Consider the following 21,331-nt stretch of genomic DNA (forward strand, 5'->3'; position numbering starts at 1 on the left):
ACACAGCCAAGGAAACTCTCATTTGGTTTCAGAGAAAGAAAGTAAAGCTGCTAGAATGGCCCAGCCAATCACCTGACTTGAATCCAATAGAAAATAAGAACTAAAGATCAGAGTTCATAGAAGAGGCCCACAGAACCTTCAAGATTTGAAGACTGTTTGTGTGGAAGAATGGGCCAAAATCACACCTGAGCAATGCATGCCACTAGTTTCTTCATGCGTCTTGAAGCTGTCTTTACCAATAAAGGCTTTTGTACGAAGTATTAAATAAATTTCAGTAAGCATGTTCAATACTTTTTCCCTGGGTCATTCCATTTTATTACACATAACTTAATTTCTGAATTTATTTGTTTTGTTTTATTTGTATGTATGGGTTACTTGGGTTGTTACCGACATCTGGTGAAAATTTCATGTCAACAGCACCTTTAGAAATATATTTACTGAGAAAAATGGTGATGTGTTCAATACTTATTTTACCCGCTGTATATCTTTCTTATTCTTACACACCCAACCAACCAACCCAACTCAAATCTGTTTGTTGTTTTCCTTCCACACATTCAGTAAGGGTACTTAGTCTGATCGAAAGCTATATGACAGAAACCACTCAGAGATACTAGATGTTGTATATCCTGATGCTGTGTGTAATTTAAAAGGAAGGGAGGTTACTGTGATTGACTACCAGTCAGAGAAATGGTGCTACTTTAATGACAGGGTTGTCATCAAGCTGAAAGGAACAGGTGCCTTTGTGTGCAACAATATCTGTCTCTAGCTCTGGCTAGAGCTAGTGAGAAACACAATGAAGTATGTCTATACTCTTTCAAGCAAATTCACTAACTTTCTTTTAAAACAGTGGTTTTCAAACTTTTGAACACCAAGGACCAACGAATCCAGAATTTATTGCATTTATAATATATTTAAAAGAAATCTCATATGTGCAAGGCTGCATTCTTTGATCACAAAGATTGTGAAATATTTTTATAATTTAAAATAACTGTCTTCTATTTTCATATATTTTAAATGTAATTTATTCCTGTGATGGCAAAGTTGAATTTTTGCAGCAGCCATTACTCCAGTATTCAGTGTCACTGAAATCATTATGGTATGCTGATTTGGTACTTTGAAATAAAAATAAAGACAATATTCTGTAACTTTATAAATGTTTTTACTCTCACTTTTGATCATTTAATGCATCCTTGCTGAATAAAAGACTTACAGAGAACCATCTCTGAGGATCCTTGAACACCTTGTTTTAATGGCCACTTTCTGTTCAGAGCCATTTAAATGTATTTCTGATGTCAAGAACATGTGCCTCTCCTGTCCCTTAATTGACACTGCATTTACACCTTTCTGTTAACACCCCTGATCCTTATACATTAGGCTGCACCATGTGTGAAAGAAGGGGCTTTAAAAATGAAATACAGTTTAGATTGATATACATTCAGATGCAGGATCATCTGAGCTTATAAGGCAACCCAGATGGGGCTCAAACCCACAATCCTCAGCTCCAAATCTGATGCCCTATCAAGAGGCCACTGGGCTCATATGACAGTATACCCAACAGCAAAGCTCCCCGCTTTGAACCTGAGCAGTAAAATGTTCATTTGACACATATTTCAGTGCTTACCCATCATCAAGCTTTGGGAGATTTTCCTCATGTCAGCAGACATAAGAGATGAGATGAGTTTAACAAGCCAAACAAAGACGCACTTGAGTATTCCTGGAATATTGCCAAGAAAATTCCTCCATCCAAAGCAACTTGATTCATCTTTAACGAGCTTAACAAGAGGCTGGTGAAAACACATGCTCATCTCAGGGCTTTCCCAAATTAAGAAATAAAGGGATAAATAATGAGTGGACATGAGCTGAGTGGTCATGAGGATTCTCAGCTTCACTGCTTGACCAAAACAGTAAAGCCCCGTTCACACCGAGAACAATTACTATACCTATATTAGCATCCACACCAACGCACAATAACATTCTGTCTATTATAAGATTACAGCAACTATGTCATCTGCCATTTTAAATGATCAAGCTCTTTAAATGGGGTGGGTTCTAAATGCCAGTCAATGCTTTTATCATTCATTAGCTAGAAAAATCATTTTGAATGTGGTTCCAACAATGTTGTTCCTCCTTGCTGTTACTATTATCGTTATGGTGTGGACTTTCCTACTCTCAAAAAATCTGAAAAATGATTACAACTTTATAGTTAAAGTTTTCATTACAGTTTTTGTACTTGGTGTGAATAAGCCTTAGGACAGGACAAGAAAATGATTTTGGTTAACAAATTTGGTTACCAGCAAGAAACATTTACAGCTGTTTCTTCAATTATGGGCACTTCCAGCTGTGTGGACTCTTCTAGTTTGTGTTATTTGTCCACTGATAATGGAAGTCGTGGCCTAATGGTTAGAGAGTCGGACTCGTAACCCAAAGGTTGCGGGTTTGAATCTCGTACCGGCAGGAATTGTAGGTGGGGGGAGTGAATGTACAGCGCTCTCTCCCACCTTCAGTACCATGACTGAGGTGCCCTTGTGTGTTCACTGCTGTGTGTGTGCACATTGGATGGGATAAATGCAGAACACTAATTCTGAGTATGGGTCGCCACGTCACGTCACTTTCACATGAGCATTGTTCATTTTATTTCTGAAAGAAAATAATGAAAATTCAAACTGCTCTCCCATTTCTGCCACATGTCAAATTATATTTAATACCATTCTATGGTGGGAATGACATTTTAAACATTTACATTAAAATAGCCAATTTCCTAGCTAACATTTTATGTATTTTAAATACACACATTAATTTATATTTGTATTAAATTATACATAAAATGCTTATACTTTGCCTGGATTGACAGAATAGTGGCTAGGAAATAAGGCCCATTATAACTGTATAACATTTACCTTTATATTTACATCTTTATATTTTTAAGCATGCATTATATGCCATAATTCATGACAATTCATATAAAACAATGATTGATGTTTTTATGACGGATTCTCATATTTTTAAATTAATGTGATATTAATATAACCAAAAGACAAGGTTGAAATCAATTTTTTTTTTTTACATTTAAATGTAATTTTAATAAAAATCAACCCTAGCAACACTAAAGCACCCAAAGCCAAAGAAAAACCCTCATTATACCATGATCCCAGTTCTATCTCCAGACAAACATTCAAAGGATTACTAAAGGCATAGCTCAGATTCAGTAGCCAGGCAGAATGAGATCTAGACCGAGTGTGTGAGTCTATATGAGCGACTCTGCTCTACAGGCTGGTATGCACAACTCAGTGTGAGGCATGCGAATGTAAACAGCAGTGATATACAACAGGTCCAGCTGGCAAACAGACAACTGTGTGCTTGTGTCATCATCACGTCTAATGCTGGTGTCCCTCTCTCGCTCGCTTAGGGCCCTTTCACCTAAAGAATGGGGGTAAGAATGGGGGCCTAAATATGACAGCCCGCCCCACTCCTCAACCCTTTCCATCTCATTTCTCCTTCCCCCTCCCTTCAAATCCGATCATCCTCCCCCCATGATCCAGAGCCATACTCATAACAACCCTTTTACAACAATGCCCACCCAAGAGCGGGACACAAAAACACACGTACAGTACAGTTCTGTATCAAAATCATACAGACATTTATTTTGAAATCGAATTGATGTTCACATTCCCCTGTGGAGTTAAATAGAGTCATAAATGGCGTATTCCTGTTCCTATTTGGCAGGAAACAAGTTATCATTCACGTACAGTTCAATTTCTTCCCACAGGCTAATTTCCAAACAGCGTCCTTCAGATCTGCTGGGTGATGAAGAGCGCTAGAAGAACAGTAAGCTGAATCTATACTTTATTGATTCCATTGGGGAATCTGGGCTCCTTGTTTATTCCAGTACTGTTTGGATCTCAGAGAAGGAACAAAGAAGATCCAACTGACATTCTAGTGATGAGACACATATGACAAGTGAGCTGGCAATACCCACAGGCTACCCACATCCCACAAACAAAGACACGCAAAGGCAGAAGCAGAGAGAAGACAGTGGTAGATTTTCAAATCTTGGCTCTTGAACAATAACTTCATTGTTTGATTCATTAATGAATGAAATGCCTGCACTTTTTTGAGGAATCATAGTTGAACTTAACTCTCTTTACAGTCCACAGCTGTTTTCCTGCTTTTCCTATCTCAATATAGCAACATCAGAGGATGGTGAGGGCAAACCGCATGTCTGCATTGAATCCACGTGGCAATAGGATCCAATCACAGAGCGAGCTTGAACGAGACCAGGAACAGCGCAGCACCTGAATCAACCTACATCTTAAAGGTGAAGCCTGGATCTAGTGCTCGTTCATGACTGAACTGTGCCAGACACAGAAATGAAGAGCTCTGAGGCAAACATCATCGACACCATGTGCCAATGCCACTGTCTGCTCAATATCCTCCCACAGACAAGTTGGCATAATAGCTGACCCATATTTTGCAATCCCCATTTAACAGCATGGAAGCAAATGGGACCATGAGCATGCTGGAGAAGTAAGAGTTAAATTATGAATGAGAAGACAATATCTGTGTAAGCAGAGCAGAGAGAACAGAGCTGTTACACCTTATGGAAATCACGTCTTTTTGTCAATCTAGTAAAAACACTGTGATATTAATAGTGAGCAGCTTGAAGGCGTCTCAGGAGAGAAGTCATGTGGTCGCTATTGGGTTTCACTGGCTGAATGTTTGCCAGAGCGTCAGAAACTAATGCATGGAAATGAGTCCCGAAACCCGGTCAACATACATTCAGAACGACTGTGCGTCCTTTTCACGATGTGGTTAAAGTATTAAACCCGACAGAAGATCAATACGGTGTTTTCACGCTCATAGACCCAATGATATGACGGAACGCTGCAATCCGTCAGACAGACGCAACAAATCTCACGGTGTGTGACACGGAATGGCGAGCGGCCGCATCTGCTTAATCAGCAGCAGTTCAGTCTGTTTCCCATTGTGTGAGTGAAACCCCCTCCATTTCCTCTCTACATGCACAACATTCTCGTGTGGATACACTGTATTCAGTCGCACCGGCATTAGGGCGAACCGTATCGAGTTGAGTGATACACAACATGACTTCATAATTTAATGTAGCCTATAACATATATAGGCCTGTATGTGCAGTATGCATGCATGCATGTATGCATATATCTATGTATGCATGCATGCATCTATCTATCTATCTACTATAGTGAATGTCATGCAGCTCTCCCCCTGTCATTTAGGTCTAACATGAATAGGCGATTGTATATTGCATTATGGTTATTTGCTCAAAGCCACTTTAGTGATAACGGGTTTGAGAGCTTCGCCATCTGCATGCTGGTCACGCTCGTGCAGAATATACGGTTACATGTGTTTAAAGCGTCGTGTCAAACCTCTCACCTTCATATCGTTGACAATCGCCTGGAATAATCCACCAAGCGCCCCGCACTCCTTCTCCACCGACTCCACGTTTATATTATCCATCTTAAGTGAATACAGATCAGAAAAAATCCTTGTGTGAAATTACTTCCACAATACCCCGACGAGACGCGGCTTGAGAGCTAAAAGCAGAAGAGTGTTTGTGGGTGAGGGCTAGATTTCAGCAGAAATCGCTGTGTCTTCAGCTGTCGGTATGCAGACCAGAGGATTGAGGCAGATGATGGGGAGAGACGAGAGAGGTGGGTTACTCTCTCTCTCTCTCCTCTGCTCCGGTTCTACTCTCCGCGGTTGGTGGAGGTTGGACTCGTGGATGGCCCCGTAATAGTCACGGTCATCTTCGGACAACGATGCGCAATCGAGCAGAATGGATGTGAGAAGCGGAGTGCGTGTGTAGAGCGGTGGGTCGGTGCGGCCCCCGCGCGGCAGAGACTGGTGAGTGAGTGAAGTGAGCAGCAGCGGCGCAGCGCGAGAGGGCTAGTAACTCGATCCATGCGAATCGTATTGGGCAGAACACTTTCTCTTGTCACATGGAGGCCAGAGGGAGGAGAGATGGGACACAAACACACAGACCGATGCGAGTTATTCAGTCTGTACAGTCTGAATCTGAACGTCTGAAAGACAGAAGAAGAAAAAATAATGAATTATATATATACGTTTAAGTACTGAGTAATAATAATTAACATACATGTACTTACTATATGGTTAGGGTTAGGATTATGGTTTGGCTTAGGGTTACTTGGGTAATTTGGCAAAAATAATTGTTATTATAATAGTAAGTACATGAAACATGTGCAAAAAGGACACCTTAAAATAAAGTGTTACCAAAATTATGATTATTAAAATATCTTCTTTTATGTTCCAGAGATGCCAAAAAGCCTTAGAGGTTTGGAACGACATGAGGGTGAGTAAATGATGACAGAATTTTCATTTGTGAGTGAACTAATCCCTTTAATGAAAACCATGTCAGTTTGGCTATAAAGGGTGGGATTCAATCTGCATATACAGGGACTTCATTAATGCCAAAGTTATTCTGTGATAAATGATAATGAAGCTGAAATGAGATTTCATGATTATGTCTTACTGCTGTGATAAAGACCCAATCCTCTTGTTCTCTTGTCACAGTGGAAGGGGGAGAATGACGCCCTCTCGCAAAGATCCAAAACCAAGGTCACAGTGTCTGAATGGCCTTTGTCTCCAAAACCGGGTTTCATATTTACAGAAATAGCTTCAAGGTCTCTCCCTTTTAACTCTTGGGAATTATCTCACATTATATCTCTACTCTGCTCTGCTTTTTGCAAGAATTAAAGTCAAAACACTGCTCATGGCCTACACTGCTGCCAGTGGATAGTGGACAGAGAGATGTAAACAGTTCTGTATTTATTGCCTGTTTATTTCAACTTTGCATTACTGTAAGTCACTTTGGTGAGAAAAGATCTGTCTGGATCATAAATGTAAATGTCCCACACTCTAAAACTTTTCTCTTTTGCCCTCTCTCGCTTCAGTCTTTGCTGATCTTCACTGTCTGTGCCTAACAAGGTTCCCCTTCATTTCATACATTACTCAGCAAGACAGCTAGGCTGCCTGCATCAGCATCAAATTGTCCTGCAACCACCACTGAGCCGAGACACCTGCTTCACCCATCCTTCATCTCCACTGTTATTAAAATACATATATTATCATCTATCTTGCACATTTTCTTTCTTATTTTTTAGAAAGCTGTGTAGTGTTTAGGATTCAGTTTCTCATATATCTGACAGTGATCTAATGTCCATAAAAACTTAAATATACTTGGCACCAAATGAGCTCAGAGTCTGATTTTCAGGGACTCAGCAGTGCTGCTGTGGTTGTTGAAACTTGTTTTACATGTGAGTTAATGATGACGCAAATCTCCAGAGATCTACAGAGTGTGAATTAAAATTTTACCTGAGAGAGGAAAAAGTAATAAGTAGGTACAGAAATTTAATCAAAAGTAAATTACAGTTGGTGAAAATGAGTTTTTTCCTCTAGAGGAGATTCTTCTCAAAATGTGTTACTTGTGTTATGTAATTAGACATGTATATGTTTTGAAGATATCTATCAATGTGTATTAGCAAAGTCTTTATTCCTAATTCATTAAAAGTACATCTTTTGTGTTCCTCAGAACGAAGAAAGTCATATATATTTGGAACAACTGTAAATGGTTATATAATTTTCATTTCACTTCATTGTTTATTGAAATCTCAAAACCTTTTTTATGCTTGCTTAATTTTACATGCTTATATATGGTTTGTGGTGTTCAGAAAAAAAAGAGCACTATAATGAATATTGTTTAACCTTCTGCTGCACATAGCACATACAGATATGCATTCAATTGTAACTGTTCTTTTTCTTCCACACAGAAACACAAAGCTTTAATATAGCCTTAACCAAATTCCAAGTACATTACATCAGATTCATTTCAAGTAGAACATAAACCCTCCCCCAAACCCCCTTTCTTTGGGTCTTTACGCTATTAATACTTAAAATGGAGAGAGAGAATAACAAGAAAAAAAGAATTCAATTCGTCAAACTATTTCTGGGAAAACTTTCACATTTTCAAAGCCAAAGAAAACCACTGTCTCATTTTTGGGGTCTTTAATGCAGTCTAGTCATCCAAATACAGGTCAATCACTTCTTCAGAGCTATGGAACACAATAATATGTATGTAATATCCCATATTTAGTGAAACGTCAACCTCAGAGAGCCATTGTTATTTTGCGCACTAGCCAGGCATTACCACAAACATCTTGGGCATGACCACAGGGCATCGTGGCAAATAATGTTTTTGCTCTTTTTCCACTCACAATGAGCTTTGTTTACATTTGAATTTTTGCTTTATGACAATTCACAGAGGCTCTATCAAAGTTATCAAGTTTTAGGGCAAGATGGAACTGGGCCAGAGATACTTTTTCCAAAAATAAACCAGTATGTGTGGATACTAGAGCCACATATAAAGAAAGCATCTAATGACAGACTGTGGGTGTGACATGGCCGAAGTGTGCAATGCCATTCCTGCGTGCCAGTGGCTTTTGTTGATCTCTTTTTGTTGAGTCTGATCTTAGATACACATCGACTTGACAAAAGGTCATTGAATACTTATAGAATACCCCCTGCTTGTTCATTAAGCAGTTTCACACAAGAAAGAATGCTTGGTAAAACTTTACTTAAAGCCTTTATGTATAATGCATTATAAAGGGTTATTAAAGGGTATAATGCATTATAATTATTCATAATGTGTCTTGCAATACATCATATCTTGTCTAAAATAATTATAACTGAATTTAAAATGCATTGTGTAACAATGAACTGATAAGTGTTATTGTAGTTACATTCATTCATGAGATTGTACAATGCATTATAAGCTGCATTACAAGGCATAGTTAATGCATTAAAACTACTTTGATAATGCATTATACATAAAGGCTTTACATAAAGTGTTACCGAATGCTTTTATTTAACAGTTCAATATTTAAGAAGTTAATACTGAGTCACTTACATTTAAGACACAATATGTCCAGTTACTTTTTCATCGTAAGCAAAAATAGTTCTAAATAAAGGCAAAGCAGAAACATTGCAACTCAGTAGAGGTGTTTCTTGAATGTGTAACTGAATCAGTGTTTTTGACCAAATCAGTTAAGCGTACGATTCAATTATTTACTCAAAAAGAGATTTGTTTCATTTCTGAATTGAGTGGTTGAGTGAATGATTCAGTGATTCACCTATAACGATGGGCTGAATTTGAATATATATAATATATAGTAGGTGGGAAACTGTGTGAAAATAGTAGTATGTCCGTATTCATAAAACAGTAGGTGAAAAGAACTTGGATCATGTACTATGAACTGAGAGGATTTGTGAAAGACAGGGAAGCGATGGAAATTATGCTCATAGGTTACATGACAATGACAACATGACAAATGTAGCATGTCCAGATTTCATTCATACTACACATATGCATACTACTGTATATAGAACACAGTTTTTTTAATATATATTTACATTGTACCTACTTCAGACACAGCTGGGGATTTGTTTGTCCCTGGATTAATCAGTATATGGAACAAATCAGTTGACTGAAACCTTTAAGGATTCACTCATAAATACAAATCATAAACGCGGAAATTACAAATAGCAAACAAAAATTTTAATTCATGGAATTACTATCCTATTTTCATTTCAAAAGTTCTTTGACTGCACACCTGTAATCAGATTCCCCTCCTAATTTAACATGTTTTGTGGTTCTTTTAAGAATATACTTTGATTTAAATGCTGGAGACCAAAAAAAAATACATTTTATTAGCATGTTTCTGCATTATCCCTACTTACCCATCTTAGCCCATAAACTAGGTCAGAATGAGTCATACAACCCACTCTCACTCTGCATACCCCCCTTCTCTCTCTCCATCCTCTCTTTGGCTCTTGCTAGACAGTACAGAACCGCTTACAGCTCTCTTTCTCATGTTTGAAGTCTATCACACTCCTTTGACTAAATGGATGATTTTCCAGAAGAGATCTGACCAACAGCCAACAGTAAACCAGCAATGCCCCTCTGGGCAGTTTGACGTCAGCCTTCTAATTCTTCAGCATCTTTATTGGCAAACTTTTACATCCATGTGAATCATCATATGGACACATCAAACTATAAAAGCATCTTCACAGACTTAGAAATAAAGACTTCTTTCATTTCACTGTGCAGACCACTAAACGCAGCATAATTGTGTTTTCCATCATCCATCTCTCCCTATACATTTAATCTATTTTGGTTTATATGATCTTTCTAAAAGGCCACAACTCAGCACAGCGGCAGATGGAGATTTCCATAAAGTGTGGTGTTGTGGGTAACTGAGAGGTCTCTTGAATAAGGATCATTAGACCCTTGGGTTTCTGGTAACAAATCTAGCACGCCAGTCCTCAAGAACATATCAAAGACTTGGGTTTTTGAATCTGTTTCTCACCCTCTGGATTCACTGCAAACCTCATAAGAACAAAATAAAAATACACTGGCAACAGTTTTTCTGTTGGCAGAGTGCCTTTATAGTTGCCTAATTTACTCAAGAAGGAGTAAGCACCTTATACTTTCCTAACAAGAACACAAAACCCTTATTATACAATTTTGTGGAATAAATGAAAAGCAGAATGTAGATATAATGCTGTAGTAGTGCTGACACTACTACTGACTAATTACATTTTGACCATTGTTACATGTGCTGTATTTTTTTATATTAGTTTTTTTTTAAGGTGTCAAACCAGGAATGAGGCAGAATGAGGGGCTCGATTGATTGACAGGTGGTCCACCCAATCAAAACTACTGAGTACTAAAATACTGACAACTGTCACAGCTCACATACATTCACATCATCACACACAACAACACCAGTGGAAATAGCCAAGTAAACTTGTATGACTTATTCATGTGACTGTGCATGCTGGGAACTGCTTATTATAAGTATGGTTAATTTTGCAACCATTATGATGCTTAAAATGAGAAAATATTGACTTGCAGATACCAAAGCAGTAGGCACACTGCATTATATTTAGAATGAAATCTGAGAGTACTGTAGGTGCTGAGGTCCATCCACTGGCCTCATGACTGTGCTGAGAAATGCCCTCTGCCCTCTGCCATTAGTATACTTTCTTATACCATTTCACATTTCAGTAAAATTTCACAAGCCTCATCACAGAGGTCATGGAGCTCATCACCCATTTCTCATTTAATAATTCTGCACATTTGTAAATCTGAGCAGCCTACAGTATGCTGGCTTTTATTTATAGTTCATGAAACACAACATCACGATTTTTGTTTGGGCATTATTTGGATACTTTGTGTTATTTTGGAGTGCTTTAGAGTGGTGATGTTTTTATTAATATTTCATTTCATTATTAAAATGAGCTTGGAATTAAAATTAGAACCAGTTATTGTTCTGCATATATACTGCAAATATGCACTAATGTTCAAAAGTTTGGGGTCAGTAAGATTTGTTTTTAAAGAAATTATACTTTTGCTAATAAATACTTTTATTCAGCAAGAAGACATTACATCAATCACAAGTGACAATAAAAACATTTGTAATGTTACAAAAGTTTTCTATTTCAAATGAATGCTGTTCTTTTGAACTTTCCATTCATAAAAGAATCCTGGGAAAAAATCATGTGACTTGGAAAATTGGAGTAAATGCTGCCATCACAGGAATCAATAACATTTTAAAATATATTAAAATAGAAAATGTTTATTTTAAATTGTAATATTATATTTCACAAAATTACTCTTTTACTGCATTTTTTCTGCATCAATCAAATAAATGCAGCCTTGTTGAGCATAACAGACTTTTATTTATTTTTTTAAATGATGGAGCTCAAATTTTTGAACAGTAGTGTAATACAGTGGATTATATACGATGTTTGATTAACTGATCATAATTTAGTTGCCTTCATTTTCATTAGTTACACTCTGTTTTAGAAGGAAATGATGTCAAAGATGATGTCAGCTCATGCATTATGATTCTTAGAAGGAAGAACAGATTTCCTCCACACAGGGGTTCTCTCTCACACACACACACACACACACACACACACACACACACACACACACCTGTGAAAGGACACAAGGAAACAGGAAGAAAAGTCACCTTCATCCTGTATACTCCCTCTGAGTAAAGCAGCAGCATTTTCCTTTCCTTTTCAAATGTTCTTTCATAAACAACTCTCCAATGCACCCACCCTCCTTTCACTTCTGTTAACCCCAATAACACATTCCTCTTTTCATCCTCTCACATCCTTACATCTTTGAGACGGCATAAATGCATCATGAAGCGTGTTTGGGGGTGAGCGTGGAGATGCAGTGCCAATCTGCATGCATAATTCCCTGTTATATCAGCTGAGCAGATGGGCCGGATCCTGTCCCTGGTGATTGACCTATCTAAGCGTTGTGAGTTTTTTTTTTTTATCACTCCTTCTCTTTCATCTGTTATTCATTCGTCATTCCACTTCTCTTTGGAGTGGTTTTCACACTGGTTTTATTTATCTTGTTTTATCTTACTTATTTATTTACTTTTTAATTCTATTATTAGTCACCTGTTCGGTGGACATCTAGTGGAGAAGAATGAAACCAAGACAGTAGACACTCCGTCTCCAACATTCCCTCCTTCCCCTTTCTCTCTGACTCCTTCCTGTGTCTGTGTTCTGAATGTAGGTCTCTATGCGCCTACAGCCATCAGCAGCAATCAGTTCTGTCCCAGTTACTGAGGCGTCACATAAGCACACATTCACAACATACAGCATGTACATGCAGAACATAGATTCATGCACACTCATGAATACACACATGCTTTAATATGCACACACAGACACTTGCACCATCCATCCAAAACAACTTCCAACTAAATTTGCTTGTTTGGTGCACCTATGTTACACAGAAACAAATTAAATTATTTTTCTTTCTCGTGAAAATGCGTTATATGGATTTTAAGAGGTGTGTTCTTATATATTCTTATATATTGTGCTTATAAATGTATAAATCTCTTATAGAAATCCTGTTATAATATTAACATATCCTGTTAAAAAAATTTATGTAGCCTTGGTTCTTAATGTTGTGTTTTCTCCTTGAGCATCAATGTCTGTTTGCAGCCTTTGGGATGTGTATGAATCCCTCAAGTGTCCTCGAGTGGCAAAACTGTGTATAGCCATGTGGGAAAAATCTAAATGTGCAGAGCATGCTGGGAAGCCGAAGAACTTATATGACCTAGAGGCTTTTTGTCAAAAAAGTTTTGCACAACAAAAGGTTAAGAACCAAGAGTATGTCAACTTTTAAATAGGATAATTTGTATCTTGGGAAATATATTTAGGCTACATATCTATGCCAAATAGCTAAGAGATAGACTTTCTCTCTTTCCGTGGCTTGTGTTTTCAGTTTAAGAGCTTTCCACCTTTTGATGACATGACCTTATCTTTACTCCCTCTGAGGGGCGTCAGAGATGGAGAGAGTGAACCCCAGAGGTGAGGGATCAATGTAAGGTTGGAGAGGGGGAGCCTCGGCAGTTTGCCCCCTCGCTCAGCCTGGTTCTTAACCATCTCCCACGGGGGAAATTAAAGGAGATGGCAGGGTCTCCCTCTTTCTCTCTCACACACACGCTCATTACACAGGCATCATGTGAGGGACACATCTATCACTTCACATGTGTATCCATCTATAACCATCATCCCCCTCTGTTAAATAAATCATGGACAGGGATCCCCTCAGTGTGAATATAACACACGTCCTTGAACATCTCTTTTGCATGGCATCCATATGCGCTTCTAATGAGGAAATAATGAACTAATCTTCATTCTCATAGATCAATGCATTAGAGTAAAATGATAGATGTTTAAGCATTTTGATATTTATGTGACTGTTTTATTGCTAGACATATTTAATGGATGTTGAATGTACATTTTAGATTCACCATCTCCTGTCTTACTGACACCATGTTTTCCAAGTGACTCAGATACTCAGTCTTGTTGCGAGTTTGGATTTCAGCATCCAATTTTTTATTTTGTTTGTTAGTTTGTGGAATGATCCAGTTGGTTCTCATATTTAATTAGATCTGAAAATGAGTTATGTTGGGATGGTATCTTCTGCAGGATTAGTGTGACTCAAAACTGGCTCACTGAGGGGATATGTATTACGCTCCAGTTGTTAAGTTTGTGTGGAAATGAGTCATGTTTAGAAAAATGTCGAGTTATTTTGGGTAGGTGATTATCAATGAAAATCTGTATAATTCTGCCACACGCATTGAATGATACTGCGCTGGAAATGATGCTGTATCCTGGTGTCATGCTTAATTATTGGTCTCCTCTGCAGAAAGCGGAGTGTGGGGATTATAGAGTGTTAATCCTACGTAGAAGAGCTATGAAACTGAATGTTTACATTATGTAATGTTTCCTTAATCATATTCAGACCTTTAAAATGTGCTTTTTCTTGCATGCATTGCCAAAATGAAACATTTTTAGTAATGACCTCATGTACTGTAAGATCATGCAGTGTATTGATATTTGTCTTCAATATTTGAGGTTCAACATTTTAATATTTTGAGTTAAATTAAGATACATATTTATATTTCTTATGCCTTTTTCACATGAGTCTTTCTTTGAAAAAGAAAAAAAAACTGAATTTCACATTGCATAAGTATTCAGAGCCTTAACTCAGTACCTTTGGCAGCAATTGCAGCCTCAAGTGTTTTTTAGGGTATTATGGACAAGTGTTGCACTCCTGTATTTGGAGATTCCTGTCGTTCTTCTCTGCAGATCTTTTCAAGCCATGTCAAGTAGTTGGTTGAAGTTGGTGGTTGAAGTCTGGGCCTGGCATGCTGCTAAAGGTCACTTACAGAGGCTTCAAGCCACTCTTGCATTGTCGTGGGTGTGTGTCCTGATGGAAGGTAAACCTTCTGCCCAGTCTGAGTGCTCTAGACCAGTTTTTTTGTTGTTTTTACTAAGGGTATCTCTGTATTTTGTTGCATTCATCTTTCCTCCTAACACCCCCGACATCATGATGCTACCATCACCATGCTTCACTGTTAGTATTGTGCAGAAGATGCTCCAGACTTAATGTTTGGAATTGAGGTTTATCAGACCAGAATCTTGTTTCTCTCAGTCTAACTGTTGTTTAGATGCTTTTTTTGGTGCAAAATTTCAAGCAGGCTTTCGTGTCATGTATTGAGTAGAGACTTCCTTCTGGACAATCTGCCGATAGTGCTCAGATTGTTGGAGTTGCAGTGTTGGTTGTCCATCTGAAAGTTTCTCCACACATGATCTCTGGAGCTTAGCCAGAGTGAGCATCATGTTCCTCACCTCTATTATTAAAGCCCTTCTCCACCATTTGCCCAGTTTGGCCAACTGTAGGAAGAGTCTTGGTTACTTCAAACTTTCCATTTAATAATTACAGAGACCAACGATTATTCCTTTACACACAAATTACTATTTAAGGGGCAGGATATCATTAATAAAGACTTAATTTTTGTGCTGTTCCCTGCACAATACTATCTTATGACCTCATAAAAGTGTGATACAATATCAGCATGTACGATAGTGCATGCCATTTTAACTTGTGCATTACAGAAACGACTCCACTTATACAGTAGTACTTGCTCGGTAATTCACCTGATTGTTGATGCCCTGGTGGATTTGCATACACACTACCGCAACATCATTTTATTTCATATGTGCAAGTTGGGAACAATTATTTCAGTATTTACTCTACTGCACTGCTGAATATATTTCACACAAATCCTACTGACAAGTAAACCTCACAAAATCGGAACCCATAAGCAAAACCATGTTTTACCACAGCCGTGTTCACGTTATTTATTGTGTTTTTGCTCACATTGTTTTTGGATTGAACAAAGCTGTTGCCTCAGCAGAGAGCTTGATGATCTGTAGGCGGCATGACCTACATAGAGAAATGTGCCAGCGTATGAAGTCAGAGAGCCTCTGATCAACAACAGTAAAGAAAAGTGTACAAAGTATGAAGAAAGAAAGAAAGAAAGAAAGAAAGAAAGTGTGGAGTGCAAGACAGAGTTTGTGGAGAATTTGGAGAGCAGACAAGATGAGCACCAGAACAAAAAAGCGAAAAACAGGGGAGACACTACTTCTTACCCTGTCCCATCCACTCCATCTCTGTCTCTTTCACTTGTCCTCTTTCTCACTTTCCCCTGTCCTCCAGCCTTTGAATGCATCTCCTCCTCCTAATGAGCAAAGGCGGAGGGCCAATAGCCCTCTCCATGTTCAATGAACTCTAAAATAAGTTGCATTTCAATATGGTCTCTCTCCCTTCAATCTCTCTCCCTCTTTCTCTCACTCACCATCCACATTTTTAATACTTTAAATTATTAAGCACTTTCAATACTTTAAAGTATTTGAAGAATCAGACAAAACACAACAAACAATTTAATGATGGCCTACCACAGGCTAATGAGAAAAACCACCCCACAATAGTTAGTGTGACAGACCACTTTCATTTTACATCTCCATGCAAAGAAATTCATCTCTTAAATTCAACAGTTTTAAGACTTTTCTAAAAAAAAATAAACATTCAACATCTATCCTGGCCTATTGGGGAAAACTCACTAAAGAATGGGTTTGAACGAAGGTTTCTGGTACCTATAGCTCTAATTAAAGCACTCATTAGAGACTCCAGATCTCCCATTTCACTGTGAATCCTTGATGAGTAACCTTGGCCACTGAGTGCTTTAAATAGCTAAGGAAGGTGTCAGCTACTCAAACTAGTGGAAAATCTGTTTGTGTGAACACATGTCTGTGTGCAGAGCACCTGGGTTTAATGATAAGGAGAAATTTGACCTCTCTTGTCCTTTTGTAACCTTCTCATAAAGTCATTCAAGTTTGGTCAGCCTTATGTAAATGATAAAAAGAAAACACCTTCTGGTGCTTCCCAGCTGTGAGGAAAGTGACTTTGTGTTTGTTCAGGTCTGAGATTTCAATTTTGACTAGCTGAAGTGTTAAAAGGCCATACAATGGGAAATAATTTTAAAAATCCCTCATCTTTTGATATCAAAGAGTTTACTGTACTAATAACACATACTGTAATTTAAACCTTTCTCTCATAAAAAAAAAAAATTATTTACTAAAACGAAGCTGCACAAACATCTCATATCGCACAAACATCAAAATCCTCTGATTGATGACAGCAGAAGCAGTTGCATATGACCACTAACAGAATATTGCTAAACACCAAGGAAATTAATGATAAGAGTAAAATGTTGTAAAAATGTAGTGCAGGTCACGCCTTTTCTGGCTGTGTGTAGCACCTGCTGCTCTATATATCCTTCTGAAGGATCCTAACATTAGAAAATGGTGGCTGGTTTATTTTTAACTATCATTTCCGTCTGACCTTAACAGATTGAGTGGCACATTTCAGTGGTTTGTGCACCTGTTACAATAACATAGATTTTGCAAAGAGGCTTTTGGGGCAGACTGTTATATTTTGATTGAAACTCAAAGAAAGGGTGCAAAATTTTAAAATTAAAGCACAGAAAAAATAAACATCTGAGTATAATAAGACTTCATATTGGAGCTGTAGCCTGGCCTTATCCTGTTCTCATTGCTTCCTATCTGTTCTCACTGCTCAATCAAATAAAAGCTAAATGCCAAATAAATAAAAATGCGGAAAAAGACCTCTTGAGTCATATTGTTTTCTGTGAAAAAAAAAATAATAATAAAATAATGATGGAGCTTTGAATGACCTTATCTTACTATAAAGAGCCCTGCAGTTACTTTTTAATTTCCCATTTAAAATCCACTCAAAAAGAGCAAATCCAGATACACTCCCACTAGAGAAGTTTAGGGTTCAATGTCATGCTCAAGGACTCAAATGTATACAGGCTGTTACAGTCTCAAGACCTCTCAGTTGTTGCTGCTTGGTGTTTCACCGGGGCAGACAGAGTCAACTGTACTATAGTCAAACCCACAAACCCTTCTGAGGTGAAAGCAAAAACCTCTGTTTTCCCCATTCATTCCATATCATTCTTTCCTCTCAGACCCCCATCAGAAAAAGGAGAATTTTCCATGGAACATAGGTCTTCAAAAACAAGAGAAAAAAAATTAATTGTTGCCTCACACATTGACATGCTTTTTCTCCATTTTGCATTTTCCACATCGTGTACCTCAATCAATCAAAATGGAGATGAATACGATTAAAAGGTCATTCAGACAATGGTAATCCACCGCACTTGTAAGCGGAAATCAGTCATGTGTTTTCCAAATAGTGACCCTGCATGCTCTCTGACTACAAGCTTATCTGGTTTCAAGATGTTCCGTTTCTACATGGAAATAATGAATGGATACCAAAGCATTCCTACTAACCAAATCCATCCTCTTCTCACCATGTGTCACCATAATGGTAGTTTTAGGATCTTGATCACTCTTGCTTACTGAATCCACACTGCTCATGAGTCACAATTTACTCTGATGTGTCATATTCAGTGAGACTAACTGCCATGAAACAAATGCAAAACTTTCAGTATGGAGATGTAGCATGTTTCATTCTCTGCTGTTTTTTATTTTATTTTAAATAAGTGTTCGTTGGATGTAAGCATTGGATGTAAGACCTGTGGTTCTCCTGTTTTTGAAGACTCAGCAATGGTGTACAGATGCTTACATGTCTTAACTGCAGCCACTCCATCACTTAGACAGCTTTATGATGTTTTGGCCGTGTTCATCTCCCTGTTGATTTTTTTTCTAGCTTAGACATCAGACAAGGATAGTATACATCCACATTGGATGCATATCTGCTTAATTTGTGGTTAGCGTGTTTCGCTCTCTAACTATTCTGTGTGGTCAGAAATCATTTCAGTGGTTATTTTATGTAGTTAGTTGACGTACTTCAGTGCTGACGCACACATGAAACCACACACATATTTTCTCTCGTTGCTCTTGAGGAACGTGACAAAACACAGACAGCCCCATATGAACGGGCGACCACTGACACAGGAAGAAGGGTTGAGGCCAAGCAGTTCTGTGCTGAAGCCAGATTTCCTCTCACACATTATAACCCCCCTCTCTGTCTCATCTCATTTTCATTAATTTTCTTGGATAGTTCACTCAAAAATGAAACATTCTACAGTATCATCATTTACTCATCTTTATATAAGTCCAAGCCCATTTTACCCATTTTTCTTCTGTGAAACATAAATAGATATTTCGGATCATCTTCACACAGGTCTACAGTTATCACAGCTTTATAACTTGAGGACTGTAGTGTAAGATCATTAAGTCATTGAGTTGAACATTTGTATCAAATCAGTCCAAATTGAGAATTAATCAATCACCTGAAGAATTAATCGTTAGTCTTTTTTTTTTTTTTTTTGAATGAAACATTCATTCCTATTTGTGAAATAGATCAACTGGTTCATTAAAAAGAACTGGCTCAAAAGAATGTTCAGTTCATTAATCTGAAGTTCAACTCAGACTCAACAGGTATGTTTACATACACTAAATTTCATCAATCTGAATGAATCCAATCCGATTTCTGATTCTGAAAGTTCTGTTTATATGAACCCTGATCTTTGCAATCCTATTCACATATTGTTTACATGTGCATGTGTATTCCGAACAAACCTTCAAAGCATATGTAGACCCCAGTCATCACATTCAGAATTGGAGATCTTATTATAAAATTGTTATCAGAGATCTTTTTATGGAAACCCATTACAAATAATGCTAGTTACATAATCAGATTACTTAGTAACAAGTAACTAGTGAAGTGACGTATTACTTTTAAATTTAATGAAATATTTGAGTTACTTTTTCAAATAAATATTTTTTGGAAGTGAGGTGAAAAGGCAGAGACTTGAGGCTTATTAATTCCACACTTTTGAGAAAAGGGCCCTCACAGTTGACAAAAATCTAACTTTTGCATTTTTTGTTATTAAAAAAAAATAAGCGAGCCCAACACATGGTCCCAATAAGAGAGCCCAACACATGCTTAGTTTTTATCCTATTGATCGGATTATTTCAGGTCTACAGCAGCTCTTCCAAATTCAGTCCAAATTCCATTTAGATCGAACTCAGTCAGATTGATTGAACTATTTACATGAAGCGTTTTCAATTTGATTGAGCCATCAGTCCGATTGTAGCAGATTATTTGGGTCAATGTAAATTCTTGAGCTAATAGCTCCCTATGAAGGTAGATTTTCACTGAATAATGAATTAAGATTCACAAAAAACAATCAAGTGGTTTAGAAAGACGTGGAATATGAACAGGAAGATTCTTCAATAGCAAACTATTCCTTCGACAACTGCCTTTGTTCGCTTTATTCCACTAGTCGTAACTAGAGGCAGAGAGATGGCATTAGCCTTAGTAATGATAATGAAAGGCCGCAGCTGCACTGCGCTACAAATAGCTTTTATATAAGGCAACACAGCCACAGATAGTCATAAATAACAAGCATTTCACAGAATATCAGCTTCCATGCCAAGTTTTAACACTGTCTAAGTATATCAATGCAATCTGTACTATCATGCTAACAGTATGACATTATGATCACAGTGTGACACCACACACACACACACACACTGGAACACATTCTCACACAAGCATCACGAAGAGCAGCCAGGCCAAGGAGGCAGTGCTGTCTCCATGGCAACTGCCTAGAATGTGGAGATCAGCATCAGCATGCTTGTCCACATCTCTGCTGCTCTCTGCCGCTCTCTCTCGCTTCCTCTTGGACCATCTCTTTCCCTCAATCTGTCAGTCTCTTCATCTCCCACTGGATGAAGATATTTCTTCTGAAACACTGTGCAGCACTGCAGACATCAGAGAGATGTGGTGTATGAGTAAAGAGGAGAATGTTGAAGATCTGTTGAACAGTTATGCAGTTCATGTGATATGTCTGGAGGAAACGGTGTTCATGCGGAACAACACAAATATTTAGGTATAAAACTGCATGCACATTATATACCATTTTTATACTTATAAAAATGAAAACAGAAATAAAAAAATAAAAACAGAAATATTGAAATATTTTGCTATTCGTTTCTATGTTAATGTATTTTAAAATGTAGTTTATTCCTGCGAAGCTGATTTTGCAGCAGTCTATTACTCCAGTCCTCACTGTTGCATGAACCATGATACATTTTCTTTTAGAATTCTTTGATGATCATAAAGTTGAAAAGAACAGCAAATTGCATTTCAAATAGAAATATTTTGTAACATTTTAAATGTTGTTTTATTAATTAAATGCATCCTTGCTGAATAAAAGTATTAATGTGTGTGTGTGTGTGTGTGTGTGTGTGTGTGTGTGTGTATACACTACCGGTCATAAGTTTGGGATCAGTAAGACTTGTAATGTTTTTTAAAGAAGTCTTTTCTGCTCATCAA

General features: G+C 37.7%; 1 protein-coding gene across 5 annotated transcripts in view; it reads right to left on the bottom strand.

Moving 5' to 3' along the window:
* The window catches only part of mtss1lb (MTSS I-BAR domain containing 2b), a 75,630-nt gene extending 69,738 nt beyond the window's left edge, over positions 1 to 5,892 (bottom strand). For all 5 annotated transcript variants that reach the window (XM_016541034.1, XM_016541035.1, XM_016541032.1 and 2 more), the window contains exon 1: positions 5,410 to 5,892. In XM_016541034.1, the coding sequence (XP_016396520.1) occupies positions 5,410 to 5,493 (84 nt within the window). In that variant the 5' untranslated portion in view covers positions 5,494 to 5,892. The remainder of the gene's footprint in view (positions 1 to 5,409) is intronic.
* Between the last annotated feature and the right edge of the window lie 15,439 nt (positions 5,893 to 21,331).

Source organism: Sinocyclocheilus rhinocerous, unplaced genomic scaffold (genome assembly GCF_001515625.1).
Source record: "Sinocyclocheilus rhinocerous isolate Xijiao unplaced genomic scaffold, SAMN03320098_v1.1 scaffold368, whole genome shotgun sequence".
Lineage (NCBI taxonomy): Eukaryota > Metazoa > Chordata > Actinopteri > Cypriniformes > Cyprinidae > Sinocyclocheilus > Sinocyclocheilus rhinocerous.